This window comes from Kryptolebias marmoratus, linkage group LG14 (assembly GCF_001649575.2).
Source record: "Kryptolebias marmoratus isolate JLee-2015 linkage group LG14, ASM164957v2, whole genome shotgun sequence".
NCBI classification, from domain to species: Eukaryota; Metazoa; Chordata; class Actinopteri; order Cyprinodontiformes; family Rivulidae; genus Kryptolebias; species Kryptolebias marmoratus.
In genome coordinates this window covers 5163770-5184604 of record NC_051443.1, presented here as the reverse complement: position 1 = coordinate 5184604, position 20835 = coordinate 5163770, and the positions used below count along the sequence as shown (strand labels likewise).

Genomic DNA, 20835 nt, shown 5'->3' with positions numbered 1-20835 from the left:
AAAATAAAAGTGAGAAAATCTCCCAGTCCTTAGGTTTGGAGTAATCCAGTAATGATGTCGATAATGTAAATATAATTATAAAAACTGTGACTTTAAAAATAATTCACAGGCAAAGTTATCAGTTATCAGTAAGGACGAGAGCGAGCAGGACAAGCTGTTCCTCCTTCAGCTGCCAGGCTCAAGAATAAAGTAGCAGCCATGCTGGGTGAACATGGCTGCTACTTTATTCTCTGTGGATCCCACGCAGATCTTTTCTGGTACAGAAATCTGCCCTGCTGCTCCAGTTACAGTGGGTGTTAATACTCAACAATTATATAAATATACAAGAATTCCACTTGTTTTTTGTGTGAATGCCAAAGAACTATATTTAGCATTTTTAAGGAACTTTTAGAGAAAAGTAAATGAAGTCAGATCTGGATTCAAACAGAAACTCTTAAAATTGTTATCGCCCAGTGTTAAATGTTGTTAAATGTTACTTTAACTGATTAACTTTTGGACTCAAACCAATCCAAGATGGCTGCCCCATCTAACTAGTCTTAAAAAACAAAATGATGATAACTCATCCAATTTTACTGATGTTGACCTAAGGTTTGGTGTGGTAGTAGCTGAGACGGATCCTCAACACATATATTGTGTGCTAACAAATTGTGCATGTTTTTTTTATTTAAAATGTTGGCAGTAACTATTTTGAGTTAACTCTGTGTCTTTTAACAAAATATTTCATGAACCACTGGACTGATTTTAATTAAATTTTTGGGAAATCATCATTGGATGTATATATATTAAAAATTTATCAACCTTATGAATCAACCCAATTTAAGATGGCCACCACAGATTATTGGCCTATAAAATTCATAAAAATGACAGTAACTCAGTCAGTTCTACAAATATTGAACTAAAACTTAATGTGGTAGCTGTCATCTCCAACACATGCTCTGACAATGCTGTGATATTGCATAAGGAGGTGGAGAAGGTTATTTTCAAAGTTTGATTGAAACAGCTACAACTTTATCATTTTTAAACATAAGATGATCTTAGTCTAAATTCTTGCATAGAAGGTTTTGGGCAACATGGATTCCTTTAAAGGATGTTAGGCCTTTAAATAAAAATGTTAATTTATGTCTTCAGTCACTTTAAAGATCCCAAACTGTCTTAAACAAACCAGACATTACCTTTCTGTCCTCTGAAGCTGGAGGAGACATTATGTTGCCCAGTGACACCAGTTAATATTTGCATTTTATCAGACTGTGTCCACAAGCCTCAGAGTGTTTTACAGTTGACTACTGTCAGCTGCCAGCACAGAATCAGCAGGTAGGAGGTTATTTTATCCAAACTGCTTGTTTTGTTAATTGATCTGCATCTTATTTTATTATTCTGCCAAAATGTAATAATTGCTTTAAAAAAGTGTAAATAGTGCAATAGGCTTTTCTTCTAAACACCACTGATAGTTTCTGCTAACTGCAACAGCAAACTGCAATTCATGTGTATGCATACTGCTTGGACACTGTTGTACTGCTATACTATGTAAAGCCAAAAAGGCTTCTTTACAACACATAATATTAATGTTAAAATTAGAAGATCTTCGAAGAAACTTTGAAAAGTCTTGATGCAGCCCCTGCTTATAATTTCAACGTAACTTTGTAATGTTCTAAGCTCTGATAAAATGCCTATATTTTGATATATGAACTGTATAAAATTTATTAAATGTTTTTTAAATGTTAAAGCTGCTGCCAGTGGCTTCTTATGGTCATCATGGTAACTTGTGACTCTCACTCTCTGACTGCCAAGTTAATGAAAGGCAGACAGAAACAGACAGAAAAGTCTGTGAAAACAGTGTGTGAAAACTATAAGTTGGATCTTAGAAATTCTTGAACGGTGAACAGCAGAAGACTCTGATGATCACATACGTGAATCTTTATATTTCTACTGTGTTTTATGTGAGAGATATGACAAGTTAAAGACTCTACACTTTCAGTTATGAAGAGAGCATTTTGAGCTAAAGAGGAAATGAACCCATGGAAGCTTGGAATAGTCCTATAGCAGCAAGAGACACAATGAGTGAAAGAAGACAAAAGTGCCCTTGTTTCGATGTATATTTTCTTTATGTACTAAAAAATGCGTGGCTGTATGAAGAGTTTGTTTGCAAAAGATTTGAAAATTTAATTAACCTAAAAGTTAGTGAGTGACATCATCAACTGTCAGTTAAACATTATGTGGAAAACAATTATAAAAATCATCAAACTTAACTTATGATGGTGGTAAAACCATACAAGATATCAAAATGCCAGTTCAAACATTAAAAGTCCAACTTTCTGTGACCTGTTTAAACTTTGAATGATGTTTCTACTGTAAAGTCTGTCTGAGTTGTAGAGCTCCAAAGAAGGCTTGTGAATTTTGTAAAATCCCCAATTTTCTCTACAATGTGCAATTTACTGCTACAGAAAGTCATGGAACACTTTTCCTAATCCAGCCACACATTTTGTTTTATAATTTGCATGTTGTATAAGCTGTGTGAGACAAAAAAAATGAACAGAATAGTAATAAGGTTGCTTCGGTTCTTATGCACTGTCCCCCATAATAACAATGAAAAAAATAAACTGGGCAAAAGCAATGCACATAGTTTCCATCTAGTTTATAATGAGCTTTTTTTTTAACCTTCTCATCAGTGTCCAGCAAAGCTGCGGTCCTAACCAGTCATATCTGTCACATCACACACACCAACATGGGGAACACCAGCACTGCTTGTCAGATGAGCAACTACAGCAAAAGAAATGTGCGCATTTTCATCATGGAAAAGGCTGAGGAGATCGATGCCTTCATCGCCTCGCAGGCCGCTGCTGCTAAAGATGTTGAAGCTGATCAGAGCATGTCTGTGCTTCCTGAGGGTAAAAAGTTCACCTTCAGGGAAGATGTCAGCTGCATCCGAGTGCTGGCCTCTCAGACTCAGGATGTCCCCTGGGAGCCTCAGCGCTTTCTGTCTGTCTTTGTGGAGGATGAAGATGATGAAAATATTTGTTCCAAACAGATCGTACACAACATGGCTCTCAGTGTTCCGGTCACTGTTCTGCTGTATGATGTGTAGAATCAGACTTTAGTTCATTTCAGTATGTGCACAAATCTACAGAATGTAGAAATGTATTTTGAAATAAAGAAGAATTACACACAGTTATCCTGCTCTTATACTTTCAATAAAGAGCTTCTGGACCTTTTTGCATTTGTGCAGAAAAAGATTTCTTAGACCAATTTTTTAAAAGAATCTAAAAGATTTCAAAGTGTTTCTAAGGAGAATTTTCATTTAATAAAGTTAAATATTTTGACAAATGTAAAAATTGCAAAATTCTAAAGTTTCAAGTTTCAGGTAGCTTATGACTCTTACGTTTCTTTTTAAAATCTAGTTAAACAGGTTTCTTCAAGTACGAGGCCTTAGTTTGGACCAAAATTATTTGCTATTTATGGACGATAAATTTGACTTAAAACAACAATGTATCTTACAGAAATCCTAAAGGTTTATCAATGCAAAGTTATAACTTAATATCTAAATAATATCACGGTAGTAACATGAGCACAAGATGTGAATCTTTGTTTCTTTGACCTCTTTGTGTAGACCCACGTCAGAAGATATTCAACTTTTGGATATCACTGAGTTCCCTCTCATGAAATTCTTACTTATTTATTTAAGGATTTTTGTCTGTTTCTTTTTAGTTGTTGTTCTTATTAAACAGATGACCTGTGGCTGCGGTGCTGTTATGGCCAAATGTCTTGCAAAATCCTACCTCTAGATGTCAGGAAAGTGCAATATTAATGCCTCAGGAAGACAAAGCCTTAAATGTTGGTGTGTACAGAACTTAGAAATATGTAGTGGGAAAACAAAGTTCTCAAAATGAACAAAACAGTAAAATAGTTAATGTAAATGAAAAGTTGCATTATTTAAATACATACAGAAGACAAGATATAGATACATCTATGAAAAAACATAGTCTGTTCCTACAACTCAAGATTGGTAGTCAAAAAAGAAACGAAAAGAAGAAAGAAATGACCTGTTGTTGTAGTACTTACTCTGAACAGGTGGGGGCAGTAAACCTCTTTGGTCGTGAAGTTTGTTTAAAACCAACTCGTGAAGAACAGTTTCACTTCCGGTCAGGTCAAAGCTCCAAAGCTAGCAAGAAAACATCATCTCACCCTTCTGGCTGAAGGATAAGACTAATTTCTCTGTCAAAATGGACGTAAATCAGACGAAACAGGAACATTTGCTCGCTTTAAAAGGTATTTGCTTTTAACACGCATATATTTGCACACCATGTTTAGCGGAAGTAAAGACAGATATGAACCAAGTTGCTGTTTCTGCTAACAGTGCTAACAGTTAGCAACCTTTTATATAAATAAACAAAACTTTTAGTGACTTTTGTAAATGTACAGAGAACTGAAAGTTGGAACAGGTAACACTGAAGAATTGTGTTGTTTGAATTAACTTGTCATAGTTTTTTCCTACCAGATTTAGCTATTTAAGATTGATATGGTTAAATAAGCTTTAAAGCTAATCTGAATAATGCGAAAAAATGCCCACAGTGTCCCACAAACTACGTTTTTCTTTTGTAAAACTAAATGTCAGTAGGGTTAAAGTAAGGTAAAGTTTTATTGTACCTATATTAAAATAAAAGCTGCAGTTAAACTTCGACTGCTTAATTATTTACTACACATTTCTGATCACCATTCTTTTTGTTTTGATGACTTGCTTCCCAAATTTGTTGAAGTTGCTGTTAATATATATTTAACAGTTCAAAACATATTTTTTTTGTGCATGTTTGTTGTTAATGTCTTTAGTAAAGCTTAAATTTAAAATACTTATTTATTGTCTGGTAAGTTAATGAACAAAATAACTCATTTTGTTTAGAAATAAAAAGGGTAACTGCAATACTTTACAGTAATACAAACAAGTATATTATTGCAGGAGTGTTTAATGCATTTAGTTAGTTTTTGTCTGAATTTAAGTGAAATGATGCTTACATCTATTTAAACTTGGTTTTTCAAATTTATTCCAGATGTTGTTTTTGTCATTTCCTATCGTTAAAGTAAACTCTCAGTATTAAAAAAGTATTCAGGAGGTATTCAGTGATCAAAACAATCTTTAGTTGTTGCTGCATTCTTGATTGTTTTTGTTATTTATTCATTAGATTTTTGAAGTGGAGTTTGTGTTTACATGTGAAAATGTCTTCACAATAACTGACCTAATAGTTGTGCATCAAGTCAATAATCAGTATTACTTCCTTTCACAGTGATGCGGCTAACAAAACCGACTCTTTTCACAAACCTGCCGGTGACGTGTGAAGATCGAGATCTTCCAGGTGAGCCTGAATGTAAACGGAGTTCAATTTTCTGTTTTCCAGACGTGTTTTTTGAACTTTAAAACCACATTTCTTTTAATTGTTTGGTCTTTTTAAACAACATTGCACACAAATCTGTCAGTTGTGCTGTTGTTACTTTATCATCTTTTCTCTTAAATGTGGAGGATATGAGTGAAGTCGAAACAGATTGTCTTTTACATCAACAAGAATTATGTTTGTATAGAAATATTCTGCTGCTGACTCCTTGTATCGACATTGCAGCAGTCAGACAAAACACAACCAAAATGTTTGCTCACTGGTTTCAGATTTATCCAACTAAAGCAGTGATGTTGCTCTAGATGTAATATCATGTAATTTGCATGAGATGTTGACAGGAAACAAGAGTACCTGCTGTAAAAGAGGGCAAACAACCATAGAAAGACACCCATCAGTTAGGTCATTTGAACACTTAAAAAAACATTTAAAAAATTAAACTTAACAAAGTTTACAACTTAGTTGCTGTTCTGGTGATAATAGCACGCTTGTTTCACGTCTCATATTAAAAAATGATGGAAGTGAAAGAAAAAATTGTGACACAAACATTTTAGATTTTTATGCTGTGCACAGTTTGTGTGTTTTGTGTTTCAGCCAACAATTAATTTCTGAGCGTTTCACCAGAATGTGTCCAGTGGATCATGAGATATTTTGCTTACAGACAGACTGTGTTGAGACTGAGTTTGTTACATAAAAATAAAGAATTGCAGCCCTGTGGGTCATAAAATTATTTCCCTGCCCAAGTTAATGATTTTTAATACTTTTTAAACCTTGCCTCTGTATCTATGTTTGAACACAGTTTGGTAGTTTAATCACTTCTCCATCTTCATGCACCTCTCCATATAGTCATTGGTTAAACGTTTTAAAACTGCTTTGTGTCTTCACAGGGGATTTGTTCAGTCAGCTTATGAGGGATGACCCCTCCACCATCAAAGGAGCAGAGACAATAATGCTGGGAGAGATGCTGACATTACCACAGAACTTTGGGTAATGACCACCTCATTTTCTGAGCTCACTGTATTTATATGTTTTTTAAACAAGCAGCTTTCATGTTGGACACTTTTCTGTTTGCATTCTGCAGAAATATTTTTCTTGGGGAAACGTTCTCCAGTTATATAAGCGTGCATAATGACAGCAACCAGGTTGTAAAAGACATTCTCGTGAAGGTATTATAAAACAGGAAATGATGACGCAAATTAAATTTAGTGCTACCTTTGTTTATTGACTATTTTTGATGTGTTTAACAATTTTCAACAGGCTGATCTCCAGACGAGCTCCCAGAGGCTCAATTTGTCGGCATCAAACTCTGCAGTGGCAGAGCTCAAACCTGAGTGCTGCATTGATGACGTTATCCACCACGAAGTCAAAGAAATTGGAACACATATGTGAGTACATGTTTATCGCCCACCGAAAAAAGGTGAAAGGTGGGCAGTAATGTTTCTGCCTGTGCCTGTTTGTGCATGTGCATTTGAAGTGAAGTGAAGTGAAATTTATTTATATAGCTTTTTTCAGCAGCAAGGCGATCCAAAGTGCTTTACAACACAGAAACAACAACAGAATCAAACACAGAACAATCAGGTACAGATTCAAAAAACATCAAAATCAAATATAGAAATACAGAAATAAAAAACATCAATCATGTATAATCTAAATGAAATATGAGATAATCTAAATGAAGTCATGAAAACTAAACATATCTAAACACGAGCTAAGATAGTCAAAATAGTAGCTAAGATAATCTAAATGAAATTATGATAAAGTTAACACTGAACTAAACAACAATCAGGAAACATGATAATGCCAAACTAAAGGTACAAGAGACAAACTAATAGTACCAAAAAGCCTGCTAACAGCCAACATGAAAAATGCTAAGATAACTAAACTAAAACACGATAATGCTAAACTAAAGCTACCAAGAGACTAATTAACAGTACTAAGGCCCGCTAAACAGCCAACATAAGAATTACTAAGATAACTAAACTAAGATAGTGAAGGAGGGGAGGGAGGGAGTGTGAGTGGGGTAACAGACAAGGCAGAGAAATGAAAATGAGTGTGTGTGTATAGAGGCGGTGTGGTGTGTGTGTGTTAGTAGAAAAGTCCATGAATCACGCCACAGAGGCCATTGTCTTTGATAATATGATGGAATGTTTACCAGCCCAGAGCAAATCTACAGATGTCCTTAGGCAGAGGGGCAGAGCATCTTGTTTACATAAATCTGGGGAGAAATTGAAGATAACTGGCCAAGGTCAGCATGGGGAGCCAGATTCACATAACAATAATTGTTTTGGGTCAGGCTGACATTATGTTTTCCATCTGCCTTGAAAGTCTTGCTGATACTTCTCAATGGCGAATCCAAACAGCCAAATTCCAGCGAGCAACTTTCTCCAAGATTTATCCCATTTCAGCCCAGGAACCGCATTTAGCCTATGATCCTGTAAAAGGATCGCATCCAACTTGCGATTCTGCTCCCGTAACATCACAGTCTGAGTATATATCGCCGAACCCATCAAACGAATTTGGCGATATGTCAGATAACTGCCTAATCCAAACAGCAGAAATCCTGTTATCAAAAACCCAAATATGTAAAGATCCTCCACTGACAAAATCGATAGACAGACAATATTCCACTTCTTCAAGGAATCCATTGTGTATCCAACAATAAATGTCCCATCAGGGCAGGTGGGAACTCCCTTGCCCAGTCTTCCCGTCGAGAAAATTTGATCAATTGCGTTGAGAGACCAGCTGACCAGATCCATAGTTTATAAATTTTGGAGAATATGCAAAGAGAGGTGCAAAAAGAGAGCAGGGCAGAGAGGCAGGGGAGGGGGGTTCAGGAGACAGAGAGAAAGAGACAGAGACAAAACAACACGTCCGCTTTCCACCAGGAGCAGAGAGAAAAAGAAAGGTTTGCAATTTGGTAGCAAAATACCTCAGTTGAACAAAATTTAACGAAAAAATTAAGAGAGAAATCTTTCGATGCACTTCTGAGCTGATAACTTTAGGAGTCAACCTGATTCATGATGGCTGCCACAGCTAATGGCTGTAGCTCAGATGGTTTTACAGATCATGAGGTAAAGTTTGGTGTGGTAGTAGCTGAGAGTCATATAAGATATACTAGGATCTCTAATAGATCTTTCAAGATCTTGTGATATTGACTGGTGTCACATAATGGTATTTTTAGTTTAAACCCAAATGGCTTTTGTTTTGTTTTTGTTTAATTTTTGTTTTATTTATTCTGCACAAGACCGTACAAAAATACCGAACAAGAAAAATAGAGTTCACTGAGAAACTAAAAGCTTATATAAAGCATCCCCTAAGAACCCAAATTAATACATTATTTGTAAAATCACAAGAGCACCATTAAACAGTTGAAAGAAACAAAGCATATTATGAAAACGATTATAAAGAAGCTATTTTAATCATTTTTAAGGACATTATATAGATGAACAGCCCTTAGACATCTGGGAAAACTTGTATCATAGCTTAGTTCCCTGTACTGCAATCAACATTGGCATCTACAAGGATGATGTTTTGTTGGTAAAGACTGATGTGTTGAATAAGAGAGAACATCAGTTTTCTATAAAATAAGCCTTGAACTGCTCAGAAATATTTTCTCCTTTTGAATAAAACATAGTATCATAAATGGAAAGAATCTGGAATTTCTTAAACAAAGGCATAGAGGAAATAAAAAATACCAACTGGGTTGTAGTTGTCACAAAATGTTTCTAAAGAACCAAAGTTTTATGAAGAGCTGTAGGAAAAAAAAAACTTATCCAAACAATATTACAATGTGAAAGATAAATTAAACTGTAATACAATGTCAGAGAACATTTGTTAATGATTAGCATTAACCTTCCTCACAATACCAACAGATTTCTTCATTTTTCTGCTGACCTAGTCAGTATGATCTTTTTCAGAAACATTTCCAAAGAATCTGGTCGATGACAATTGATGTATTTTAACAAACTGTTAGATAAATCTTTAGAATATAACTCGGTAATTTCTCATCATGAGATGATCTTAGTTCAAAACTCTTGCATGTAAGGCAGCAGGTGATATTCATTCCTTCGAGGAATGCTAGGCCTTTAATTTCTACAAGCATTTGTCTTAATTGTGAAACTAAACCCTGAATGCTCTCCTCTTATATATTTTCAGCTTAACACGCAAAATACAAACCTGTTTCCTGTTTTAAAACTTCACTTCTTCTCTTCCACCTTCCAGCTTAGTTTGTGCTGTCAGTTACACCTCTCAGTTTGGGGAGAAGCTCTATTTTCGGAAGTTCTTCAAATTCCAGGTAAGGAATGATTGAGGGCTCTCATTAGAATGGTTGGGGGTGTAAACTCGTGGACTTCCTGACTTTTTATGAAGTATGGCGGAGTCTTTAGAAGTGAGTTGAGAAATACCACAGAGCTACGACAGTACAAATACAATTCCCCAACCTGGTGTTGATTTGGTTTCTCACAGTCATCTGCAGTGAACTGCAGCCCCACGCTTCTCTCTTTAGTGTAGTTTTTAGTCAGATTCTTTTGATTTCTCTCCTTAGTAGGAGTGTATTTCTCTCCTCAGATTTCTTGTTTTTAATTCAGCTGAATGGACCTACAGTGTGAGAAAACTCCAGCGTTCAGTTTTCAATCTATTTTCAACCAGGTTTTGAAGCCACTGGATGTGAAGACGAAATTCTACAATGCAGAGGTAAAAGCAATACTCGAACATTGCTATAGTTACAATATAAACTGCTAGTCCAAACTTAACATGCTTCATATTATGTTTCATGTCATGTATAGGAACATTTCCATTATATTAGGCCTCTGTAAAAGCCCTTGTTTCCCCAGAGTTACACATTTTCTGCTGTATACAAACTTATTCTGGTGTTTGGATGATGTAAAAACTGGAGAACAAGGTTTTTTTTAAGTAGAGGCAAATAGCTTTTTACCTTTTTTCTCATTTTCATATCGTAGCTTTTTTATATTTGACAGCAAACATTCATTGTCATCAACTTTTGCATGTAACTTCATTTGTTCATTGTGTCTTGTATTTTATTTTCTCCATTAGAGTGACCTGAGTTCTGTGGTAATTCCTTCTTCTGTTCTCATGGCTGAACATTAGCTGCTTCTTCATCCTCTTTTGGTGCTGCACACTGTTTTCCGAGCTCAAAGAAAGGTGCAGAAATAAAGAATGGAAGGACATGTCTGTTCTGAATGAACAAAGTGGACTTCCATTGTTTTGCCCTTTCTTTGTGTGCTCGTGCTGTACTCTCCTTCAGGGTGTGGTCTTACCTAAAGTTTGTGTTGTCAAATTGTGCTGGGTGGGACTGTAATGATTCTGCTTAAAAAATCTTAAATTAAAAATCCAAACAATGTTGTCACAATGCAAGTAAGAATGATCTCATTTGAATTTTTGTAATTTGGGACTGAATGGTGTTTGATAAAACAGACTAAAAACAGTATTGATTAAGAAGAAAACTATAACCTTGTTCCAGTCATTTGACTAATAATCACATTTACTCAAGCTAATGTAACAGAAATATTTATTATTTCTAATATAAAATAATGGTATGTTTGGCTTTGCATGGAGCAGTGATGCTAAGCTTTGTTTAAACAGTAATTCTAATTGGGTTGTGTTTGGATTTTGTAAGTTTCGGGCATTAACTAATCTTTGCTTTTTCTTGTTTGAATTTCACTGAGGTAGAGAGAGGTTGCACAGACAGTCTGAATAATAAAATTGGCAGAGTTGTTTGAAAAGCCCCATTCAGTTAAGGCAGTCATGATGCTGCTATGCTCCTAGTACTGACATTTTCTGGATCTCCAAGACACTCCCTCGGCATGACCTTTACACTGTTTTAGACCGTGTGAGGATGCATCTCTGGGAGAAATTCAGCACAGTGCTACCACCTCTGGTCATTTCCATGACCTTGGATTGATTATATTTGGTCCATTGGGCTTTTTGGTTCCAGTTTCTGTTCCTGCCCAACTTTGCGCTGCCAAACAGAGACACTCAACAAGGGTTCAAATGTTCTCAGCTGTAGGTTTACCTTTCAGTTAACCAGAACATCACTACAAGTCATTTTACTGCTTGCTCACACATTTTTAAGGAGCTCTTGGATGTTGATGTACAAATTTTAAAAATATGTTTATTGTGCGCATTAAAAACAACATTTTGATGCTGACTTATTATTATCTTGTCCAGGCCAGAAAAGTGTCTGATGCACACAAACTGTTGCTATGCACAAGAGAAAATCCAGTGCAATGTGGAAAGTAAAATAAGAGATTTATGTGAGTTATATTTTGATCTCAAAATACATTTGGAATGTTTTGACAACAATCACTTTGGATGACATCGTCAGGAACATTTTGTGTTTTTGTTAAGATGGATAAATATTCTTCTAAAGCCATCCTCTATAGTAGTCTGAGTTTAAGGACATTTGGCCTGGCTACCAGGAGGATTATCTGGTGTACACCAAATAATATTACATGCCAACAAGAATGTTTCCAGTGCACACACAATACTTTTCAGTGCACACCAGATAAAGTCTTGTGGGCATGGGAGACCTATTTTTTTCACCAACATCGCCTTAGGGGCTCTCAAATTTTCTGTACGAGTAACAAGGAAAAAAATGAATTAGATATCCATCTATCTGTTCTCTGCCCCTTATCTGTGGTCAGGTTGTGGGGCAATAGGCCCAAGAGGGAAACATGCCCCTTTTCCTCGGGCTCTAAAGGTCCTGGCTCCACTCTACTCTGCTTGCTTTGCGAGAGTTTCCACCGGCATTTTTTCGAGGCCGGTCTCTGCCGGCCGGTAGACAACAACGTTAGCTTACCATGCAACGTTTATGCCGTCTGCCCCCCAGCTGAAGGCGCTGTAAAGCCTGAAGCAGAGCAGAGCAGAGCAGGGCAGGGCAGGGCAGGGCAGAGCAGGGCAGAGCAGGGCAGAGCAGGGCAGGGCAGGGCTTCTGAAATAGAGCCAGTGGAAACGGGGCATTTGACATCCCTCTCCCCAGCGACACCTTCCAACTACTCCTGGGGGATCCAAAGGGGTTCCAAACCCAGAGAGGATATAAGATTCCTCAAGTGAGTTCTGGCTCTACCCGGGGCCTCTTCCCAGTGGGAAAATCTCTAGAGGGAGGTGATCTGGAGGCATCCTAATGGACTGCCTGAACCACCTCAGCTGACTCCTTTTGATGCGGATGAATGCGGCTCTTTATGCTTCCCCCAAGTGAAGGAGCTCCTCACCCTATCTTTAAGGCTGAGCCTGGCCACCCTATGAAGGAAGCTCCATTCAGCTGCTTCTATCCAGGATCTTGTTCTTTTGTGATCCTTACCTCATGACCATAGGTGGTCCAGTAAATTAAGAGTTTATCTTTTTAGCTCAGTTCTTTCTTCACCACAATGAATCAGAGCAAGGCCCTCATTACAGTCCACCCCCCCGCTCCATCCTGATATCTCGTGAAAAAAAAATTCCAGATGTTCGAACTCTTCTGCTTGAGGCAAAGTCTTCACCCCCAACCCAGAGGGAGCATTTCACCATTTTCCATTGGCTACCATGGCCTCAGACTTTGAATCAGATATGTAATTGGAATTAAAATAAAAACAGCTATTTGATGTTTGGGAGACCATTTAAAAAACTTATTAAGTTATTATTGAGCTCATTGTCAATGTGCAGCCTCTCTTTCATTACACAGCACACTTGTATTAATATGTGGTCAAAGGTACACTGAGCAAAGCTGGTAGAATTTAATTCACATAATGGTAAATAATATGTTTGTCCTTTGGATATTTTTAATAAATAGTCACTGAAAGGCACTCACATTACTTGAGGAACAGCTCAAAGGGTTGGTTCACATTTGTTTTCATGTTCTTCCTGTCTGTGCACTGAAAGCTCTTTGTAATCTCTCATCTTGGAGTTACAAAAACGAGTTTTGATAAATCTCTGATAGATGTGGCGAACAAACCAATCAGTCCTCATCTACAAAAAAAGGTATGAGGTTAAGTTCAGCTTAAACCAGAGTTTGTGAAAGAAAATTTGTATTTTATTAAGTTTTTGTTATTATAGTAGGTCTTTTTTTTTCAGACCAAAAGAAGATCTAGAATATTTTTTTTTCTCACACTGCTGAGGCTCCATCAGTTAAACTGAAAGTCTTTCCTTTACTCCCTACTCCAATGTAAAGTGCTGGCAGGTCATGACAGCCAGTCAAAACTGGATGAAAATTAGAGTAACCACTGAAATACACATGATCAAAAGAGTCTAGTTTTAGGAACAATTTAAAAATGTGAACTTCTCCTTTGAGGCAGTAAAGTTTTGCACAAACCTAACCTTCTTCAGTAGCTAAAGATGATGTTGAAGTGTTGCTCAGTTCACCTATCAGATGGTGTATATGCTCATAATCGTCAATGCGAAGTGTTAATGAAACCCGTGACCTCTTTGTGTTAGACAGATGAAGTGTTTCTGGAAGCTCAGATCCAGAACATCACCACCTCACCAATGTTCATGGAGAAAGTGTCTCTAGAGCCTTCCATGATGTACCACGTTACAGAACTCAACAGCGTCGCACATGGGGATCAGGGGTAAACGCATTTCGTCCTACCTGTTGAGTAAAACCCACAGTGGATTTAAGCTAGATGCTTATTTGGAACGTTTCACTTCACAGAGAGTCCACATTTGGTAAAATGTCCTACCTGCAGCCCATGGACACGCGGCAGTATTTGTACTGCCTGAAGCCGAAGCAGGAGTACGCAGAGAAGGCTGGCGTCATTAAAGGAGTGACTGTGATCGGGAAGCTCGACATTGTTTGGAAGACCAACCTCGGCGAGAGGGGGAGGCTGCAGACCAGTCAGCTGCAGAGAATGGTATCAGAACTCACCCTTTGACAGTTTTCCTCTAATAAAAGATTTTTTAATCTTTTTTTTTTGTTATCGCCTCCCTCCAAAAGGTTAAAGGCAGGGAACAATATTTATAATAGGTTTGCTTGTCTGTTGGCAAAATATCTTAAGAACAACTGGATAGATTTTAATGAAACTCAGACGGTAATTATTAGCTGTATATCTACAGTGGCTTGTATTCACGGCCTGCTCTTGGTACATTTAAACATGTCCCATATTCCTTCCATGTCTTGATGATGGATGAAACAGAACTGGGGATGTTTAGGGCCTTGGAAATCCTGTTGTATCCATACCCCCACACTTGTAATTTTCAGTCATCTTTGAAATAATTGAATAGGAGTCTTTTCATACTTATAAGTGAATACTTGTGCAATTACTTATCTTATATAAAATATTTTTTATTTAATTGGTATTACTCTGTAGAAATTTACTTTCACTTTGATACTGAGATTTTTTAAATGTTTTTTTGTAAAGAAGGCCAATTTGTAGTTATTTTGACTGATTTATGACAGCAATAAAAGCAGAAAACATTCAAGGGCTTCAAATACTTTTGCAAGCCACTGTACAACTGATCAACCCAATTTAACATGGCCCCCACAGCCAGCTAACCTTAAAAACAAAAACAAAAATGTAAGTCGATATATTAGTGATATAGTAATATAGTATTAGTAGCTGAGAGTTATTGACAGCATTTATCTCACAACATTGCATGAGATTGTACTTAATGTTATTTTCAAGGTTTGATCAAAACCATTTTAACAATCCATCCCTTTTCAGTGTAATTGATTTTGTTTTTGTGTGTTCTCCAGGCTCCAGGGTATGGCGACATTAGGCTGTCTTTGGAGGTGATCCCTGACACCGTAAACCTTGAAGAGCCGTTCGACATCATCTGTAAAATCACCAACTGCAGGTGCAAATCCCCCTGAAGAAGACATACTGTACCACCCACAGGAGTGAACTAACCTGACTGAGAGCTCTAACCGCCAACTTTTCTCTGTCTTTCATGTTGCAGTGAAAGAACCATGGACCTGCTTCTGGAGATGTGCAACACAAGCTCAGTCCACTGGTTGGGAATATCAGGACGACAGCTGGGGAAACTTACCCCTGGTTCTTCCCTCCTGCTGCCACTCACAGTCTTCTCCTCAGTCCAGGGTCTACAGGTAAGTGCCAAACTTTCCTAATCACACTTTTTTATCTTCTCTCACATAGTCATATTCTCCTCCTCTTTTCTTCAGAGTATTTCTGGACTGAGACTAACAGACACATTTCTAAAGAGGACCTACGAATATGATGACATCGCACAAGTGTGTGTGATCTGCCCATTTATTAGCAATGACTGCTAGACATTTTATTTGCCTTTTTTTGCATTTTAGAAATGAATGGACCAACTGGAATTTTGCACTCCTTCACTTTTTTGCAACCTCTGAGTGGATGATACTAAATTTTAAAATAAATTGTGAATAATATAAATCGGTTTTGTTGAAAATAATCATGTAAACGTGTTAATAAATACTCTGTAAAGTTTGATTTTTGTCTTGTTTTGACTGACATGCTGTGTGTTGTGGTGTGGAAATCTGAACAAGAATCTAAAGATTCTAAAATGGGCTAAACAAATGCTGAACATTAATATATGAATGGTTAATATTGTTCCAACCTGAAGTGTGAAATAAACTTCAGTGGAGTTTGAAAACAAAATATGTTTATGTCTGGTTGAACGATGTGTGTGCCCAGTTGGGGTTTATTGTAATCCATAGGGGGACCCAGAAGAAAATCTTTGGGAACCACTGCTCTACATGAACATTCATGTGATATTTACAGTACAGAAAAGTCCCACTGACTTTTATTGTTTTGTGACATGATTAGAAAAAGATTTATTATGACAAAGTGTAATTTAGATTTATGTTGGCTTTAAAGGTGCCATATTTATCCAAAGAATCACCTTGTTAGGCAAACTATTTTCATTCTCCTTCACTTAAAATAATTAAAATCACAAGCAAATGTAGGAGAATTGAGTTTTATAAGTCACTTTACTTCAGATTTTACTATACTTGCTTGTCCTGTTAGCAAAAGACTCTTTATAGCATAATGTAATACTGCCCAGTAAGTACCGAGTACACAAGGTTTTGAAACAAAATAAATAAGCATTTGGAGCTGTCTATAATGCCAGCCACCTGGACTAAAACCCCAGTTCCAGCTGAAGAAAAGCAACCCCACAGCATGATGCTGCCACCACTATGGCCACTGTTAGGATGGTGTTCTTTTGGTGATCCTTAATCTTGTTCCTGCCATTGACATGTAATACAGTACATACCAATGATTCCTGCACTGTGGCTGAAAAGTTTGATTTTGGTTCATCAGACCAGGACCCATTTTCCCTGTGAATCTTCAATTTTGTCTGGATGGGAGCAGATGTTGTTCTAAAATCTGTGGACTTTTTGCTTTGATGGTACCTTTCCAGTAGACTGTAAGCTGCTCATGCTTTAGGCACTGATGCACCCCCATACCATCAGAGAGGCAGGCTTTTAAAGTGTGCACTGATAATAGGCCGGTTCGTCTCTTTCCTCTTTAGTACAGAGGACATAACATCCATTGTCTCCAAAGAGAATTTCATATTTTCATTTGTCTGACCACAGAACAGTTTTCCACTTTGCCTCAGTCTAGTTTAAATGAGTGTCCCTGTGATGGACTTGCTATCTGTCCAGGGTGTCCCCTGCCTCTTGGACAGTGACTGCTGGAGATAGGCACCAGGTCTCCATGACCCAAAATAGAAAAACGGGTGAAGAAAATAGATGTTCTGTTGTGAATAAAATATAGATTTATAAGGTTTTGCAAATTATGAATTCTGTTTTTATTTACATTTTACACAACGTCCTAACTATGTTTGAATTGGGGTTGTTAGTCTCAATATGGGTGGAAAAGGTTTAAAATGTTTTATCATGGTTTCATTTTTTACATCACAAAAACCTAATATTTAAACAGGGGTTGTAATTTTTTTTATAAGAATAACCCCCCTCGTTCTTGTCATTTTAAATCAAAGACAAAAATACACGAAAGGGTGTTTTTAACTTTAAGATATTTATTATTGTTTTAGACAATGTGCTGCCTTAGTCTACATATTTGTTTACATAAAGCATCTGATCTCAAATACCAGATTTAGGAGCATGCAAACAAACAGTATGAATATGTTGTTAATCACCAATTAAACTGGTTTAAAGGGGAGGGGCTTTAACAACATAACACAGGCTGCAAACACTTGTTATACAATTACATTACTGTCTTTGTTAAAAGCTGAATCATTATGCATTGAAAAAAATGTGAGCCCAATGTGTTCCAGGGCTAAATCTGTGTTTTGTTTTTTGTTTTCAAAAACAAGTACAGTGAATTCTTACTACAAAAATAATATTAAACATTATAAACAATGTCTGATGCTCTGTGTCTGAACAAAAAAGCTGAAATGTTTCCTGCACTGCAGCTAAAGTACATTCCTCTCTGATTCTTTTTGTATTGTGAATAAACAGGTGGATTCCCAGAAAGCTTCAACACATCAAAAACACATCTGAAGAAAAAGTTCACTCATGGTGTCAGCGGGATGAATGACGTCTTGGCTTGTTTGTTGTTATTGTTGTTTTGGGTTTTTTTATGATCAGGTGTTTATGGTATGTTTCGCCCTACTTGTGTGGGATGTTTCATTTCATGATCCAGTCTCCAGTCTCTTCCGCTTCTTCTTCCTCTTCCTCCTCCTCCTCCTTCAGATCCTTCTGTCTCAGTAAAGTGCCTTCAACCCCATCCTTGTCTTTTCATTCCAGCTCTGCCGGGGATTTGACTTGAAGAAATGGGTGTAGAGATTGTTATCGCGCCATATGGTTGCTCTTCCTTCAGGAAAAACGTGTCTGGGATAAAAAATATGGAAAGATAATCGTATAAATGTTCCCCAGGTTTGTGTATGATGAGTTTAGTTTTAGATGTTTTTATTTTTTTAAATTACCCAAACAGATCATGAGTCCTCCTCGGCGCTGCCGCTGAAAGAACGGCTCCGAATGTGGTTCCTTAACTGCTCAATTAGCTCTGGGTTCTGCTGCTGGATTTGTTGAGCAAACTGTTGGCCCCTGATAAATAGACGAGATAAAGGGCATGCATTTCTGTTTTTAAGATCCAGTAAATTAAAGCAACAAAATCATCCACTGCTGAGGAGAAAATAACCCCGACCCAATTTTTTAAAGTACAACCTAACATTCCTTGAAAGAATGCAAATTATCTGCCACCTTTCATGCCTGTTTTTAGACGAAGATCATCTCAGAATGAAAAAGAACGGACTAGTAGCTATTTTGGCCAACCTTGAAAATGACGTTATGCGCAATCTTATGCAATATTGTAACATCTTGCATGATCTATTAGAGCTTGAAACATGTATATGTTATGTATGACTTTCAGCTACTACCACAACAACTTTTAGGTCAATATCTGTAAAATTGACTGGTTAAAGCCTTTTTTTGTGTAGACTAAGATCAGTTAGCTGTTGCAGCCATCTGGTGGCCAAAAGGGTGATATTGTTTGTGCCCGTTTGTGTGTGTTCATGTTTTGTTTTTGTTTTTTGTCTGCAAAATATATATTTTTTACTTTCAGCAAGTAATTATTAGATGTACTGTACATCTACAGTTCATTAACATTTGGAATCATTTCAATTGAAGATGGCCACAGCCAACAAAAAATGGTTAAAAAACAGTACATTTTTACAGATATTGAGCTACATTTTGGATGTACATTTAAGGCAATCTCAACTCGTGCTCTGAGCTCTACCAATTGCAAAAGATCTTTGCTTAAAACTTTGGCATTAACTTACGCTTCAATTAAGCTGGAAATGTCTGACATTCCTCCGACTCCTGCTGCAGGACCTCCAACTGCGTTAGACATCATTCCTGACATTCTGAGTGCACATAAACACAGTGATTACACAGAAAATCCTCCTTAAACTACAACCCCATTTCTGAAAAAGTTAGGATGTTGTGTGAAAAGTAAATAAAACAGAATACACTGATTTACAAATCTTCTAAACTAGTATTTTAGTCACTATGAAAGATAGTAAACATATTAACATTTAAACTACAGAGTTGTACTTTTTCTTTCAAAAATAGTCATTTACAGTAACTTTTTCTAAAAATTAAATTGTACAATATCTTAGTTTAAACATTTGATATGTTTATTATTTTTCATTGTGAACTAGAAGCCCTGAGAGAGCACAAACCTCCGCCAAGAACATAACCTTCTTGGTGGAGGTAAGAAAGGGGTCACCTGCTGCAGCATAAACAAGTTTTAACAAATAAGTCACCTGTGACCTTGACTTTTGACCCTGTGACCTTGAAATCAGTAGGCATCATCCTTGACCCATGAGATGTCCAGATGTGCAGTTTGACATTCCTACACTACATGGTTGCAGAGTTTGACCACAGGATTATGAGGTTTATGAGATTTGCAAATCATTACATTCTGTTTTTGTTTACATTTTACAATATCCCAACATTTTTGTTGGGGTTTTAAAGCTTATACCACAGATGAATCCAGATTCCACTCACAGCTGTTGGACCTGTTGGTTCTGCATCACACTTGCAGCCTGTAAACAGAAATCAAGCTGAAATTCCTTCTCTCCCTGAGGTATTATAAAAACACAATTTATCACAGATCACAGTGGCAGTTTTATGAAGAAACATGACCCATATTTCTTTGCTGTGGGCTCTGAATGCAGGTACACAGCTATCAGATTTCGATGTGTCTTGTCACGGCTGCAGTAAAACTCTGGAAGTCATGGGATGATGGCAGGAGTCTTACCATGCTGATGAAGGCAGGGTTGTTGATTAAACTCGCCATGTCAAACCCCAGTCCAGCAGCTATCTGTAGGACATATATACGAAGAAAAAAACAACAACATGGCTGTAAAACAGAGTATGTGAGCTATAAGTTAGGAGTACATGAATTGACACGAAGAATGAGATTAAAAAAGGAAACCTGTTTAAACTCACTGGACTGGATACTTCTTTATGTTTCTGCTCTGCAATCTTCAGATTGGATTTGTATGTGTCATTCTCAGGGTCCAGGACCAGAGCCTTTTTAAAGTAGGAAATCGCCTCTGGATACTTGTTCATAGCTGTCAAAGCCAAGCTGCAACCACAAAAAAAGGAAGGGAAATGATTTCTGATAAATCTTCCAGCAGAAGTTGATTAAATATGTGTGAAGTTAGATGAAACTCACCCCATCCTTCCATATGCTTTGCTGTAAGTTGAGTCAATCTTAATGGCTCGTTCACAGTCACTTGTCGCCTCTATATAATTCCCCAGTTTGCTATGGGCTGCAGCTCTGCAACAAGTTCAGCCAGAACTCGTTTTTACTTTCAAAGTACATCAAACATCAAGTTTACCAGAGAAGATGCTTACGACAATAAGCTTCTTCCTTCGGACTGTCTGGTTCACATGGTAGGAGAGGACAGTCTCAACATTGAAGTCTACAGGAAACCAACCCACACAGATCAGTACCTTCTGTTTGACTCTCACCACCCTCTGGAACACAAACTCTCTGTCATCAGAACTCTACAG

The 20835-nt window shown here is 37.1% G+C and overlaps 2 protein-coding genes across 3 annotated transcripts in view; one reads left to right on the top strand and one right to left on the bottom strand.

Annotated features, from left to right (window-relative positions):
* Positions 1–4110: 4110 nt before the first annotated feature.
* Positions 4111–15778, top strand: trappc13 (trafficking protein particle complex 13). 2 transcript variants are annotated; one of them, XM_017427498.3, is made up of 13 exons: positions 4111–4263; positions 5274–5342; positions 6263–6362; positions 6457–6541; positions 6633–6760; positions 9597–9669; positions 10023–10067; positions 10428–10445; positions 13803–13936; positions 14020–14218; positions 15061–15161; positions 15264–15411; positions 15487–15778. In XM_017427498.3, exons 1-13 carry the CDS (start codon positions 4218–4220, stop codon positions 15592–15594), a joined length of 1254 nt encoding a protein of 417 aa, XP_017282987.1. In that variant the 5' UTR covers positions 4111–4217; the 3' UTR covers positions 15595–15778. The 2 variants fall into 2 exon arrangements, with proteins under 2 accessions (XP_017282987.1, XP_017282988.1); XM_017427499.3 differs by lacking the exon at positions 10428–10445.
* A 1544-nt stretch (positions 15779–17322) lies between these two features.
* sgtb (small glutamine-rich tetratricopeptide repeat (TPR)-containing, beta) overlaps positions 17323–20835 on the bottom strand; it is a 15005-nt gene continuing 11492 nt past the window's right edge. Inside the window, exons 6-12 of the mRNA XM_017427501.3 lie at positions 20495–20599; positions 20266–20404; positions 20075–20137; positions 19822–19859; positions 19092–19175; positions 18237–18357; positions 17323–18141 (exon numbers count right to left, since the gene is read on the bottom strand). Coding sequence (XP_017282990.1) covers positions 18246–18357; positions 19092–19175; positions 19822–19859; positions 20075–20137; positions 20266–20404; positions 20495–20599 — 541 coding nt within the window. The 3' untranslated portion in view covers positions 17323–18141; positions 18237–18245. The remainder of the gene's footprint in view (positions 18142–18236; positions 18358–19091; positions 19176–19821; positions 19860–20074; positions 20138–20265; positions 20405–20494; positions 20600–20835) is intronic.